The following is a 15,088-nucleotide window of genomic DNA, read 5'->3' as shown; positions in this document are numbered from 1 at the left end:
AATATTGTCAAACCAATAAGAAGTCTCGATTAAAACCAAAAGTAGTTCAAAACAAATAGCCAAAAGTAGTTCAAAACAAAAGATAAAAACTTATCTCAAATTCTCCACCAAACTCTTGAAGTTTCTTTGAATCTCTTCTCTTTTACAACACTCAAAATAAAGTAAAAACAGAAAAGGATAAAGTAAAAGAAAAGGAGAAAGTAAATTTTTGTGGTGCCTGAAAATCTCTCCAAAACTATCTCTCCAAGCTCCTTAGAACTCCTCTTCTTCTAACTCTTTTCAAAACTTTCAAGCACCCTCTTCAAATGTCTCAACTTCCTTCTTTTATAAATCTCCAAAAGGTGCCTTGAAAACTCTTCAAAATGTGTCCACATTCGTTGAATTCTCCAAAGGACGTCTCCTTTCACAAGTCTTTTAAACATATTTTCATTCTTAGTGGTCATAACCACTCTCTTAAGCCAATAGGTGTCTCAAATACCTCTTCAAAATTTGGCCAAATGAAGAAAACTGTCAAACAACTATCTCTGACACTTAAGTGTGGGGTCTCTAGCGCTTAGGCGCGACCATCTCTGTTTCACTGGCATTTAAGCGTCGGATCTGGCGCTTAGGCGCCAAAACACTTTAGCATAATTTTCACCTTTTTGCTCCAAATTTGATCCTTTTTTACTCCTTTAAGCATTTTTCACCTTTTTTACTTGTACCTGAAAGAGAAACACAAAAATACCTTCCATTAAAGTGCAATATCTCAAAAAGAAGTATAAAAATGTGTTTAAAAATACTATATATTTTAGGTGTATCATATATCCACCTTGAGTGGTCTACCCAAAGCCCTACCAATGTTGAACAAAGCATTAAGATTGAAGAATTGGAGAGGGAGCCCAGGAAATTTAAACCAAAGGGGAACCATAGGAGGGTCCTTGCTAGGATCAAATCTTGGGGTCCATTTCTATATTTTCATTGAAGTAACAGCTATCATAGTAGATTGTTTAGCAAACAGTCTAGCATAGTCTTCCTCCACAGTTAGTTGTATAAGCAGATGCCTCCCATCTAGTAATCCCACCTTCCATTCCCCAATAAAATTTAGTGATTCAAAATAATTTCTCACTAACTTCATTTTTGGATAGCCCAATATGAACTTTCCAACTAGAGTAAATTGCACCTCCTCACTGAGTTTTTTCATGTCTTGCTCAGAGAAGAAGATGGTAGGTTCCAGGGAAATGTTCCTTTACCAGCAACCACATCATGTAAGGTCTGAGAGAACACTTCAGGATCTTTGAGGGTATCTTTGGCTTTACCAACCACTCCTGTGTTTGTGGCTTTAGTCCACTGTGCATAAATGTCCACATCAATAGGGAAATGAAGGAAGTAAACAACTAATAACTCCCAACCACTTTCAATGGAATTGTAACTAAATTCAAAACTTCTTCAAAGGCCCGGGAAAGAAGAAAAGTAATAATAAGCCTCAAGAGAACCCCCCTTAGAGGAACTAAACCAGAAAACCCAGTAGCAATAACCACGCGCCGCCAGACAGCACCAGGGAACCTTCATTTTGCCAAGAACCCTTGCAGAGCTCCTTCTCCAGCTGCCACCATGTTGTCCCTATATATATATATATATATATTTATATAAAAGATGGTGACAGCTGGAAGTGCTCGTCTAGGGTTCTTGACGGAAGATGAACTTTTGGTGCTGGTTGGAGGCGTGTAGGGTAGAAGTGGTTGTCTTTTGGGGCCTTCTCTCATCTTGGTTCTACTGTTGGAGACTTGTGTTTGGTTTTGACCCTTCTCAGGTGTGGAAGGATTTGAATTTTTACTGTTTCATTGAGGCATGAAAAAGTTACTCTGCCTCAGACCTTGCACTTTGACTATGGATTCACCTATAGACATAGAAACCAATGCTCAGCGGACTAAGGCTACCTATGCGGGGGTGGTTGGTCAAACTACTGATGTTCTTCAAGATCCTGAAATGTTAGTATTCCCTCAAGCTTTCCATGGTACGACTGCCGGAAAGGGGTCCTGCCCTTGCATTCACCCTTTCAGAACTAAAGATGGTGAACCAACAATCTTCTTCTAACAACATGAGATAATCTCTCTTAATGAAAAAGTCAAGTTCACCCTTGTTGGTAAGTTTTTGTTGGGGCATCCAAAGATGGAACTGGTTAGGAATTACTTTGATTCTCTGAATTTCATTGGGGCCTGGAAAGTAGGCTTACTAGATGGAAAACATCTCCTGATCCAGCTTTCTGTTGAGGAGGATTATGCTAGGCTATTTGCCAAGCTATCCATAATAATAATTGGAACCACCATGAAGATTGAAACCACGTGTGGTTCCCCTCTGGTTCAAACTGTTAGGCCTTCCTCTCCCTTACTTCAATTTGAATGCTCTTTTTAACATTATACGTGCTTTAGGCGGACCTCTAAGGGTGGATGCCCCCACCTATAATAAGTTTAGACCTGCACTAGCCAAAATCCTCATTGAGAGGGACATTACCCTTCCATAACTGAAAAGAAGGATTGGGTCTGATGTTGAGGGTTTCCGGTAGGAGGTGGTTCTTGAGCAAAAGCCTTATTACTATCAACACTGTAAAATGTTTGGACACACTATGAATAGATGCTACAGGCTACACCCTCCTTCTAAAGAATCTCCAATACTACTAAGGAGGCTATCACACTCAATGCTGGCAGGTGCCTATTCCTCCTGCATGAGGCTGGGGGGAATTTAAAAGAAACTCCTGCATGCTTTATTGACCCATCTTCTTCCATTACCCCCTCTTCGGTCTCTCCTAGGATGACAATCACGAAATAACTAAATGAAGTGATCATAATCACTCTTGTTTCTTCTGAGGACACACTTATTGGTGGTTGTGAGGAAATGAGGGACAAATGTTAACAATCATTGAGTGTTTCTGATGAAAGTAAAATTGCTGAAATGAAACATTTATTAGAGGAGGACTGGCAAATTCACACAAGTAAGAAGAAGAAGAAACAGGTAACAGAAGTGCCAACATTACAAAAAGGCTATACTTCAGTAGAATTAGGAGGCACTACCAATGTAAAGATTGGTTCAACTCTTCATCCCCCTAGAGGAAGAACTAGATCCAGATCTCAGCCCTCAGTCCATCTCAATCCACCAAATGATTAATCTTCTTTGTTGGAACATAAGGGGCATTGCCCACCCTCAGTCACTCAAAAGAATTATACATCTTATTAAAAAATACAAACTTTGGTGTATTGCTATTCTTGAACCCATGGTTCATAGTCATCCCCAAAGATTCATGGGTTTTCTTATTATGCGAACATCAATAATAAAATTTGGCTTCTCTGTAGAAAGGAAATCATTTGGAACATTTAGGTGGATCATCAGCAATTCTTGCACCTCTCTTTTCAGATCAAAGGACATTTGGGCTATGTAACTTTTATTTATGCAAGATTCCATAAGGAGGACAGAAAGGAAATTTGGTCTTGTCTCCAGCTGATCAGTGATCATATGCAGTCCCCTTGGCTAGTGGGGGGAGATTTCAACTATATTACCTCCTCAGCTAAAAAGTCTGGGCAACATCTCCAAAATGACTACTTTCAGTGACAATATCAATCAGGCAAGTTTGTTTGGGAAAGACTAGATAGAATACTGGTGAATGATCATTGGTTTTCCCAGTTCCTTCTTACTTTTTTCACTCACCTCACTCTTGTTGGATCAGACCACAGGCCTTTACTGATATCCATAACCTCCCATTTAAATCATGATCACCTGCCCCCCAAGATTTCTTAATATGTGGTCCTCCCACTCTTCCTTTCTCAACATTGTTTCAAAGAAATGGACTAGTGTTAACCACCCAGACCCCCTAGAAAAACGTAGCCTCTTACATATTAGAGTGGGTAAACCCTTAGGAAATGGGGTTGGGAAACTCTTAGCAATGTGCACACTGCTGTAGAATTTGCAGAGCAAGAGGTGGAGAGATTAGAAAAAGTAGTTCAAAATGGTACTGCAGAGGAAAATACTCTTCTTACTGCACATAATAACCTCCTTACTGCTATTGAAAATCAAGAACAACTCCTTAAATAGAAAGCTTCCATAAATATATTTACTGATGAGGATAGGAATACTAAATTTTACCATGCCTACATTAAATACTGGAGGAAATGCAACACTATCCACTCTATACAGACTACTGAGGGAAGTTGGCTACATGATAATGATACCATTGCCAAGAATGCAGTCAGCTACTATAGCCAGCTTTTGAACCAATTGCCTGACAACAGGACCCCTATGGATGACACTTATTTTACTGTTGAGTATGCCTTTACTAGAAACATAGCACTCACTAACCCCCCACCGAGAAGGAAATCTGGATGGCTTTGAATTCCATTGATAGTTCTAAAACTACAGGGCCTGATGGATTTAGTACAGATTTTTACAAGAAATCTTGGCAAATTATTAAAATGGATGTTATTGCTGCTATCAACAGTTTTTTTCAAGGCAACAACCTCCCCAACTATTTCAGTGAATCTAATTTTGTTTTGGTGCCTAAATCTGATATGCAGAAGAACTGGGAACACTACAGGCCTATTTATCTCACCTCAGTCATCAGTAAACTTATAAGCAAGATTATTGTGAGCAGACTCCAACCTCACCTTGATAAGATGATTAGTCTCAACCAAACTGCTTTTATTAAGGAAAGATCCATCACTGGCAAAGTCTTGCTTGCACAGGAGATGCTGTTGGATTTGGATAAGCACTATTGTGGAAACCTGATTTATAAATTGGGAGGGTTTCAGCTTGGATATCCTTTCTATCAGAGGGTTTCAGCTTGCTTTTTGTACCCTCATCCGCATATGGCTTATCAATAATAGACACTATATTCTTATAAATGGGCAAGCCATGAGATCTTTTTCTGATACTAGAGGGTTGAAGCAAGGAGACCCACTCTCTCCTACTATCTTTATTCTTGCCATTGATTATTTGTTTAGAATGCTAGATCAGTCCCTTTTATCCCAGAGCTATTCTAGGAACCATCACAAATCAAACATGGCTATTTCACATTTGCTATATGTTGATGATATCATGGTGTTCTCCAGTGCCTATAAGAATGTTGTTAAAAAAGTATACCACTGTCTACAAGTATTCCAATCTCATTATGGGATGACTTTTAATCCAGATAAGTGTCAACTTGTATTTAATAAGAGAACTTCCACCAGCTGTAAACAGTGGATCTCAAATTATACTGGGTTTTTAATTTCTCATCTCCCAATCAAATACCTTGGTGTACTCCTCATAAGTGGCAAATCCAAGTAGATCAAATTTGATGAAGTGCTTCATAAAATCACCTCTTACCTCTCAGGTTGGTCCTATTCCTTCCAATCTAATGGTGGAAGAATCACTTTGCTCAAAAACATTCTCACTACCTTCCCTTCATATATACTTCAAGTGACCAATATGAAGAAAAGCACCCAATTACAACCGGAGAGGGCTTTTAATAGGTTTTTGTGGTCTGGTCAAAGACATCAACTCCACTGAGCTTCATGGCAGAAGGTATCTAAACCTACTTTGGCTGGGGGGATTGGGTTTAAAGGGCTTCATCAACTTATTCAAATCAACCTATGTAAAATATGGATTAAATTCAAAGCCCAATCCTCTCTGTGGGCTAAATTCATGATGGGCAAGTATTGCAGAGATCAACACCCCTCTCTAACTGTCAACAAACTGGGGGATTCCAAAATTTAAATCAGCATGCTCAATGTCAGGCATCTTGCAGAAGAGTTATTTATATGGGACTTGAGAAATGGAGAAGTGAATTTGTGGATAGACCATTGGTGTCCTAAGGAGTGGTTAAATTCTACTACTACTCATTTCAATCCTCATCTTAAAGTTGCTGAGTTCTCGAAGGGAAATAAGTGGTCCATTACTAATCTACAGACTATTTTATAGGAACCTTATGTCACCTCTATATCAAAGGTCCATTTTGATAAAACAGACCTGATAGAATCATTTGACAAGCTTATACCAACCAAAGTTTCACCAAAGCTAATTACTCAAAACTTTTCAGCTGGGATCAAGTGCCTTAGGGGGAGGCCATTTGGAATAAATTTTTCTCCCCTTCAATGTCTTTCTTCTGCTGGAGATTCTTCCATAATTTATTGCTCATCGATGAAATCCTCAAGTTAAATGGTTTGAGGGGCCCTTCTAGATGCTGGCTGTGTTTGGAGCACGAGGAAAACATCCCCCACCCCTTCTTTAAATGTAAGTTTGCTCAGGATGTCTGGACTGAGTTTCTAAAATAGCTAACATTGGATGACTCGGTTTTTCACTGGTCACAGTTATATACTTGTTGGCGTAGTTGGAAAAATAAATAGTATGAATCTATTCCATTTTTGGTGGCTTGGTTCCTCTGGATGTCCAGGAACTATGCCAAATTTGATGGCAAACCTCCACAGATTGTCTAGGTGGTCAGAAACTGTGTATCTTACCTCTCCAAAATGATGAGCAGTATAAACACTTCCTTAATATATGTACCTCCCCTCTTACTGATAAAGTGGCCTCTCCCTTGATCTGCAGAGTATATTGGAAACCCCCATAGCCTAATACTGTTAAAATTAACACTGATGGTAGCTTTAATGATATGGGTGCTGGGGTGGGGGGTGGGGTTTGAAACCATTCTAGTCTGTGCCTTATTTTCTTTCATACTCTAGTTCTGGCCCTTGCACTTGAGGCAGAATTTATTGCAGTCTTCTAGGCTTTTACCCTTGCTTCTAAATCTAATTGGCTAAATATTTGGGTTGAGGTGGATTCCACTTTGCTGCTTAGACTGCTGGACTCTGAGGAACACTTTATATGGTTTCACACCCAATGGATCCAGAAGATCAAACATTTTAATTCTCTTCTTAATGTCCACTTCACTTTCAATTACAGGGAATGAAATTAACCAACAAATTGGCTTGCTAGATATGGGCTCCATTCCAAATCTATTTCTGTTGCAGTTACTCCCCCACCTCCTCTATCCTTTTTGCTTAATGGAGATACTCTTGATGTACCACACTTCAGAATTGCTGCTTGCACTACTTCCAGAAACCATTGATCACCCCTTCTCCCAGGAGCTTCTGGATGTCTGTTTCTCCCAGATGGCTCTCATGTTTCAGTATTCCTCTCCCACTTGATTTTCTGTGTTTTGTGGATTTTAACTGCTCTCTGAAGTGGAACCCATAGGTTTATGTTAGGTGGGATCCTCTCTTTCTGTTTTTGTTGGGCTCTCACCTTTTGTGTTAACATGTAGGGAGCCATGAACTGCTCCTTTCACAAAAAATAAAATGATTAATATATATATATATATATATATAGTTATAGTTTAAAGTTAGTTAGAAGTAGGTTGAAATCACTTTCATTGTGCACAACCCAATTATTTAGATTTTCTTAAACTTTAAGGGGGCTTAGATTAAGGTTACGAAGAAATCTATTATTTTTAAGGGAAGAATTTCCTCTAAGAATTTTCATCCTTTTTTAGGTTTTTATTTGGTGAAGATTATGAAACATGGGTGGATTTTTACTGAAATTCTAAAAGAGTTGTAGTATGAACTTTTGAGTTACTAATATTATAGAAAAACCTACACTTAATGATTTCATGTATATGTAAGTTTTCTACTTCTTTCATTATATTGCCTTAAGGGTTGATTGTTTGGTGGAAGCTTAGAAAGAGGGCTTTTAAGAACTCAAAGATTTTCACTTACGATAGGTCACTTTATTAGATTTTAGTCTAGCAGAAAAATTTGTTGGTTTGGCACTCTCTTTACTTGGAATAAACTTTATGGGCTTAATAAGTCACAATTGGAATGCCCCAACTTACTTGATAGTCATATACTTTTGTGCATTGATGACTAATTGATCCCCCTTACAATTACTTATATCTCATCTTTCACTGATAATCAACCAAATAATGGCACTAAGGCTCTATCAAATCTAATTATTTGCAGAAAAATTTCTACATTTATTGTAAGATAAAAGACATTACTTTTTTCTAATATATAAATTTCCATCACTTAAAAGCCACCATTTTATATAAAGTTCGCACCATTCTTCCCTATTGATAAACTTGTACAAATACATTTGTAGCTCTGTGTTTATTGAGGGATAAATATGTAATAAGTTTTTTATTTATATAAAGTTTTTCTATTTTAACATGTATTTGACACTCTTATTTTCTTGGATGATTATAAATTTTTTAGCGAATCATTAATTTTAAGCATACAAAGCCAAGACAAAAAAGCACTTAAAATAAATGAGATAGTATGTAAATTCCTTTGTGCTAATAAAATCATGGAAGTGCATCCAGTGGATCTTGCCATCATAATTATGATACAAATCATTTCTCCAAGTACAAAACCAAATTTGTAGTCATATTCAGATTCAATCATTCATTTGTCATCTTTTTCTAAATGCTATAATTAATATAATTTTGTTATCCTAATAAAATATCTTGATGGATTTTATGGTACATATCCATGGCATCAGTGATATGTTTTGCTATTATCTGATTGATCTTTTTGTTCTTTTTTATCATTTCTTATTTATGCTTATAAATGTCTATGTGATTTAGCTATATTTATCTTCTAAAAAAAATTCTTTGATATGTTACATGTAATCCCATGGCCATTAAAAAATATTTAAAAAATTAATTTCGCAATTTCTCTTGTGATTATATCTTTAAATACATATTAATTTAATTATATTATCTAATAATTTAATTTGATTTAGGTTTTAACTTTAATTATTTTATAACATAAATATGACATAATTTATTTATATTAATAGTATTGCATGATACGAAATAGGAAATATTAAAAAAATATTAATTTCCTTAATATATAACATTTATACAGAGTTATTTGTTTTCTATATTAGGATATCTGACCGAGTTTTTGTTTATAAAAGGCAAAATATGCAGGGTCATGGCTCTCCTTGAATCTCGCACGCGCGCTACCGAGCAATGCCACGCACGGGCAGGCCAGAAACATAAAACGCTTAAAAACCCGAAGATTTCTATTTTTTCGACTGTAATTGCTCCGACAGCCCTTCCCTCTACTCTGCTGCGGCACTGACCCCCGTCGGCATATTCTATCTGCGAGAAGATGAGTGCTGTTTCTAGGGTTTCAATCCCCCATGGCGTGAAGAATATGATCCAGAACATTAAGGAGATCGCGGGCAACCATGGCGATGAGGAGATATACTCAATGCTCAAGGAGTGCTCTATGGATCCCAACGAGACGGCCCAGAAGCTTCTCTTCCAAGGTCTCAGCAACCACTCTTATCGAGGGTTCTGTTTTGCTACTTTTCTTTTATATTAGAGTACTCTGCTTTTGTCGGCGTTCCGTCCCCTTTGATCGCGCTAAGAATTGTTTACTTATTAGCTACGTTTGGAATATGGCTTTTTCTTTTGTGAACGAGAGATTTCCTGAGTAGACTCGAAATTAAGTTCTTTCTTTTTGTCTGGATTTGGATCTACGTTTTATTTATTTATTCTGAATGACTGTTATTTCTTCCTGTTTCTCGTGGAACATGTGGATCTGCTTGCAGTTATTACACTTTGTTTGTAGTACCTGTTTTTTGAATTTTGTTAACGACTCGGATATTGTGGATTTGTGGCTCTAGTACGTTAAAGTTTGTTCTATGAGGTTTGTCCGTCGTTCTTTTTTAAACTATTTTTAAACTTCAGTTAACTCTTTCATGCAATCATTATTGTTGGTTATCCTCTATGTGTTATAGATGTATCTGATGGTTCCGCCCATTTTGTACAAAATAAAGATTTTGTGGCGTTTCATAGCACGGTTTAAATTGGTTGAATTATGCCGATAGGCTGAGGAAGTCTTATGGTGGACAAGCTGTTACAAATAAACCGTCAAATATCTCTCCATATGATAGCCTAATTTTATTTAATCAGAATACATATTCAACATTCAGGGGCTGTTTGGTAGCAGAATATGAGCAGGATTTAACCTAAATCCTGCCAAACAGTAAAAATGACAACTTTAAATCCCAAAGGCTTTTAATTCTGGTTTCTTCGTTGTTCTGCATTAAATTCTAGATTTAGCAAATCCCTTAGGAAGGTGGATTTGTGTGATTTAGAGGAGCTGAAGCTTGCGAAGCGTGATGGGATGACGAAAGGAAAATATGAGGGTTAGTCGAGTAGGAATGGAGTAGAAAGGGGAGTTATTCAGGACTTTCAGAGATCTTTGTGCGTCGCGATCCTGTCGTTTTGCTTTCCATACTAGCTGTAGTCCGACTGTATCATGAGGGTTTCAGGCATGGGGGGAGGAAGGGGAAGTACGACAATGGTTTGAGGCAAAATTGGGATATGGGGAAGTGAGATGGGCGAGGATTGCGGGCAGGAGAGGGGGAAGGAGAAGATAGGTTTTAGGATTCAATATAATTTTATTTAGTTAATTTAATTTAATTTTTTAATAATTAATAATCAATAAATAATTAAATATATTATCGAACTAATTATAATTATATGACCTTATGTATGACTACTTTATAATTGATTTTAAAAAATTAAATTACATATTAAGATTTACTTAAATTATGAAATTATAATTAATTAGTAATTAGTCTAATAAAGGACTGGTTAATGATTATTTAATGGCTATCATATCAATAATAATTGGTTTAATAAGTTCTTGTTAATGATTAATTAGTTATTAACATAATTAAAATAAAAATTTTAATTAAATTTAATTAGACTTAATAGTTACATCATTAATATGTAATATTAAATTCATATTTCAACTAGCATAATTAAATCCTATAATAAGTTGTCAAATTGTTTCATATAATTTAATTGGATTTAACATTTGTTAGAGCAAACAATTTTCGAGATTCAAACTTCTCAGGGTTTATCAAATCTGAAATTATAGGATATAATAAATCCTACTTGACTTGAGTCACACTTGTTGCCTGACAACTCTTAAGAGGGACCATCTCTGACTCGTGGATATGGTGGTGGAAGCCCAAGGTGACAAAGACGGAAATGAAAACCCTTGGTGATCCTAGGGAAGTAGCGGTGATGAAGATTTCCTTGCAAGTGTGCTGCTCTATTTTGGTTTGATTTTTCCTCTTTTAAGCCCTCGATGGTCTGTTGTTAGAGAGGACAAGGAATGGAAAGCGATAGTTGGGGTTATTTTACTTCGATGATCTCTTTCTTCTTCATTGCCCATAGATATCTTGCAGTTAATTTTCTCCTCTTTGCCTTCGTATCTTTCTATTGCTTTTGGTTATGGGACCAACTGCTAGTTTTCTATTCCCACGGAGAATTGGACTGGTTGTTAAACGCTAATGTCCCTAATTCCTATAGTTTTTCTGTGATTATATCCATTTTCAAGATGATAAAGTTACCTATTTAGTTGAGGAGGTTGATGAAGTCGCGGAATATTGGAACCTTACCTTTGTTTTCTATGCCATTGGATTGTGGCCTATTCTATGAAAATCTATTTCAAGCTATTAGCAAACCATGGAAGTTAAGAAGTACTTTCAAATTTCTCTCACTTGCTGCTGATTTTCTATTTCAATTTACTTGTCCTAAATATTTAGAAATTGTTAAAAAAGGAGGGTCATCATTCATCAATTAGAAACTTCTTCATTTTTAAAAAATGAACTTAGGACATTGTTTCTGTCAAGGAAGATTTTATGGATGTATCAATCTGGATTAAACTGTCTAAACTGTCTTTCTCTTGTTGCCCTAAGTGGTTTGTTGTGGGTTCTCTTACTGCCAGAAGGTTGATGTTAACTTTTTTCAAGGTTAGTGTGTAGATTCTGACTATTTTGACTCTTCTAGAACATATTATTCTCAATTTCAAGGGCAATGGCAATTTTCTACCTATTGTTTATGAATAGAAGCCATCACCTCGTATTGTTTGTGATGCATTTGCTCATGAGGCATGTAATTACCTCAAAGGGCTAAGTATTCAACATCCTACTTCTAACAATATTCAAAGGGATAAAAGTAGATGAAAAATCAAAGATAACTCCTCTAGAGATAATAGATGTCTAAATATGGTTTCTTTCTCCTCTCCTTTTGCTCTCTCCCCTTTGATGCTCCCTCTAATCTCAACATTCCCATCTCATCGGCTAAAAATAACAATGAATCATCTTCTCCTTCTTCTGGGATGGATGGAAGCAAGGACTAAGAACTATCCACCACTCACATTATTGCCTCCAACCTTGCTGTGGATCTGGATTCGTCTTCCTAGTTTCTTGTCTAATACTACTGTTACAACCTTTTTGTTGGTTAAAATTAATTCCCTAGTTGCTTTAACTGCTACCACATCCTTTACAATATCTAATGTATCTCAGATGGCTTAGATTGCCTTACTGTACACATCAAAAATAAGAAATGTCGACCAATGGGACTAATCCCAACTCTCCATAGTAATTTATGTTTCATAATATTTGCACTTCGAATGTTAGGGGTTTTTGTGGGTGATCTTAGGATCCGCGATTGTAAGAATCTAGTGAAAAATCACAAAATTGGTATCTTATGTGTTATTGATATCAAGCTATCTTATGCTGCTACATCTGATAACTTCTTGGCCAAACAACTTCAAATTTTGCTACATGAAGGCAACTGTGATAATCTTCATTTTTCTTCTAATGGTCACATTTGGTTTAAGTGAAATGCCTAGAGTTTATTGTGATAAGTCCCTCGCTCACATTTTATTGATGCATGATTAGTCTTTTTCTTTTATTAAAGTGCTGGTTACCCTTGCATATGCTTAAAATCAATCTATTGAAAGGAAAAATTCTTTGGCAAGCCATTTGGGATATTGCTTCCTCAGTTATTGAGCCTGGTTGATTATAGGAGTTAATTGCATTAGCTCTGTGGATGAGAGAATTAGTGTTACTCTTCCTTTACTGCGCAAATTAGTTGACCTTAACATTTATATTTTGAACTTTAGTTTTTTGAAGCTTCCTTATGGTGGATTATATTTTGATGGTTTAATCATCATTCTGAGAATCCCATTAGATTTTTGCTTTATAGAGCTGATGCAACAACCTTTAGATGCAATGGTTTCCATCAATTTTTTTTTTTCAAAATACTTGGGCCACTTCCGATCACTCTTTTTCTTCCAATCGAGGACATCCTCCACTCTCAAGCGAAGGTTTATGTATAAGAATTATTGGAGATATTGTTATAAATTATTTGATATTATCGTCTCAACTTGGCCCATACCTTTTGGGGATCCTTTTTTTTCCTTTTGCAATAAGGCATATAATGTCAAATTATCTCTTAAAGCTACTAGTTGGCTTTCTTTCTTTTTCATATTTAATGCTATATCCTCTCTCAAGGAAGAACAATCTAGGTTTTTTGTTTATTTGGAGAATGAGCCTCTCAATTTTGAGATTCTTTATAAAGCATTTGTTACTCGAAAATCTTTAATTTAGGCTAAATTTTGTGAAAATTAATGGATAAAGCAACGGACCAAATGTTCCTAGCTTTCTAAGGGGGAATATGATATTAAATTCTTTTATCATGAAATCAACAATCAAGAAAATCTTATTCATATTAGAGAGCTATCATGCTATTTAAGAATCATGTATATGGTTTGTGAAGCTATATTACATGCTTCTACTCTTCTTAATAATAATAAAAGACCAGTTTGCATTTCCTATAATATTCCTTTCAGTTGTACACTTTTTCTAAAAAATGGTTGTAATAATCTCATTGCTGAGTTCGCTAAGGAAAAGATCTAGTTGGCTCTTTTTTATATTGGGAATGATATGGTTCCTGGGCATGATGGTTTTATATTTAATTTTGTTAAAGATATTTGGCATATCACAGGCTTAGCTTTCTTTGATGCTCTCAAGTATTTTTTCTCTTCTTGTAAGATTCAAAGTCGTGTTAAGCATTTTGCTATCATTTCGATTCCTAAAAGTCTTCATACTACAAGCTTGAATTATTATAGGCCTATATCACTATGTAGTTCTATTTGAAGGGTTATTGTTAATCTTCTTGTTAATATAATCAAGCATTTGCCTTCAAGTTAATTCATCATTATGTTTACATTCATTGAAGGGATACTGCAGATAATATCATTTTTATTAATGAGTTGCTTAATGGACTGAAATCCTCTGATACTACCAAGCATTGTTGCTCCAAAATTGAACTCGAGAAAGCATTTGACGATGTAATTCGTCAATTCCTTTATTATAAATTAGAAGACTTATAATTTCATTGAAAACTAATTAATTGGATTGTGAACTGCATTTTTAACGTTTGTCTTGATTATGATAAATGGGGAGCTTCGAGGTTATTGTCTCACCACTTCTGTTATGTGGCAAGGTTGTTCTCGATCTCCAGCCCTCTTCACATTTATTTTGGACTCATTCTCCAGACTCGTGGATGTTTTTTGTGCTAGCTCTGAATTAAAGGAATTTATCATATTAATACCATGATCCTTTATCTCATCTATGTTGATGATTTTTTGGTCTTCTGTTACAATCGATCGTAATAATATAAACTGCTTTAATTCTATGCCCCTCTTCACATATATTGATAGATTTTCTATGTGATTCTCTAGGGCAGATGATATATAAATCAAGTAGCTTGATTGTAAAATTTTTGGCTTTGGTTCTATTTCCTTTCTTTGAGACTATCTTGGCATTTCTATTGCTTTTCTAGGCTCAAATTAAGCAACTATTCATGATTATGGACAGACTCTTAATAGGCTTAGTGGGTGAAAGCAAAAATTGTTTTAATTTGTAGGTAGATTTCAACTTGTGAGCTGTAGCATTTGGAGTTATTATTATTATTGGTTTTGGTCTATCACTCTTCTCAAAGATCTAAGGATGAAAATATCAAGCTTAATTATTAACTTCTGCATAATAATGGAGCTGATTAAACTTCATATTTTCTCTTGGCAAAATATTACCATCCCTATTCATTATGGAGGTTTGGGGCTAACTTCTTTAGAAACTTTTCATATTTTGTGCAAATTTAAGTTGATATGTAGACTATATAATTTCTATTCGTTACTTGTTTCTTGGAGCTTTAATGCCTACTATTTTCTTTGGGCTAAAGCCAAATTACACATACTCTTTTTTTTGA

General features: G+C 35.7%; 1 protein-coding gene across 3 annotated transcripts in view; it reads left to right on the top strand.

The window, feature by feature from the left end:
* Nucleotides 1-8,936: 8,936 nt before the first annotated feature.
* The window catches only part of LOC110037263 (GBF-interacting protein 1-like), a 41,332-nt gene continuing 35,180 nt past the window's right edge, over nucleotides 8,937-15,088 (top strand). For all 3 annotated transcript variants that reach the window (XM_020741863.1, XM_020741862.1, XM_020741861.1), the window contains exon 1: nucleotides 8,937-9,276. In XM_020741863.1, coding sequence (XP_020597522.1) covers nucleotides 9,117-9,276 — 160 coding nt within the window. In that variant the 5' untranslated portion in view covers nucleotides 8,937-9,116. The remainder of the gene's footprint in view (nucleotides 9,277-15,088) is intronic.

The sequence above is a fragment of the Phalaenopsis equestris genome, unplaced genomic scaffold (assembly GCF_001263595.1).
Source record: "Phalaenopsis equestris unplaced genomic scaffold, ASM126359v1 Scaffold217653, whole genome shotgun sequence".
NCBI lineage: Eukaryota > Viridiplantae > Streptophyta > Magnoliopsida > Asparagales > Orchidaceae > Phalaenopsis > Phalaenopsis equestris.
The sequence above is the reverse complement of the archived record's forward strand: the minus strand, read 5'-3'. Positions and strand labels throughout refer to the sequence as shown.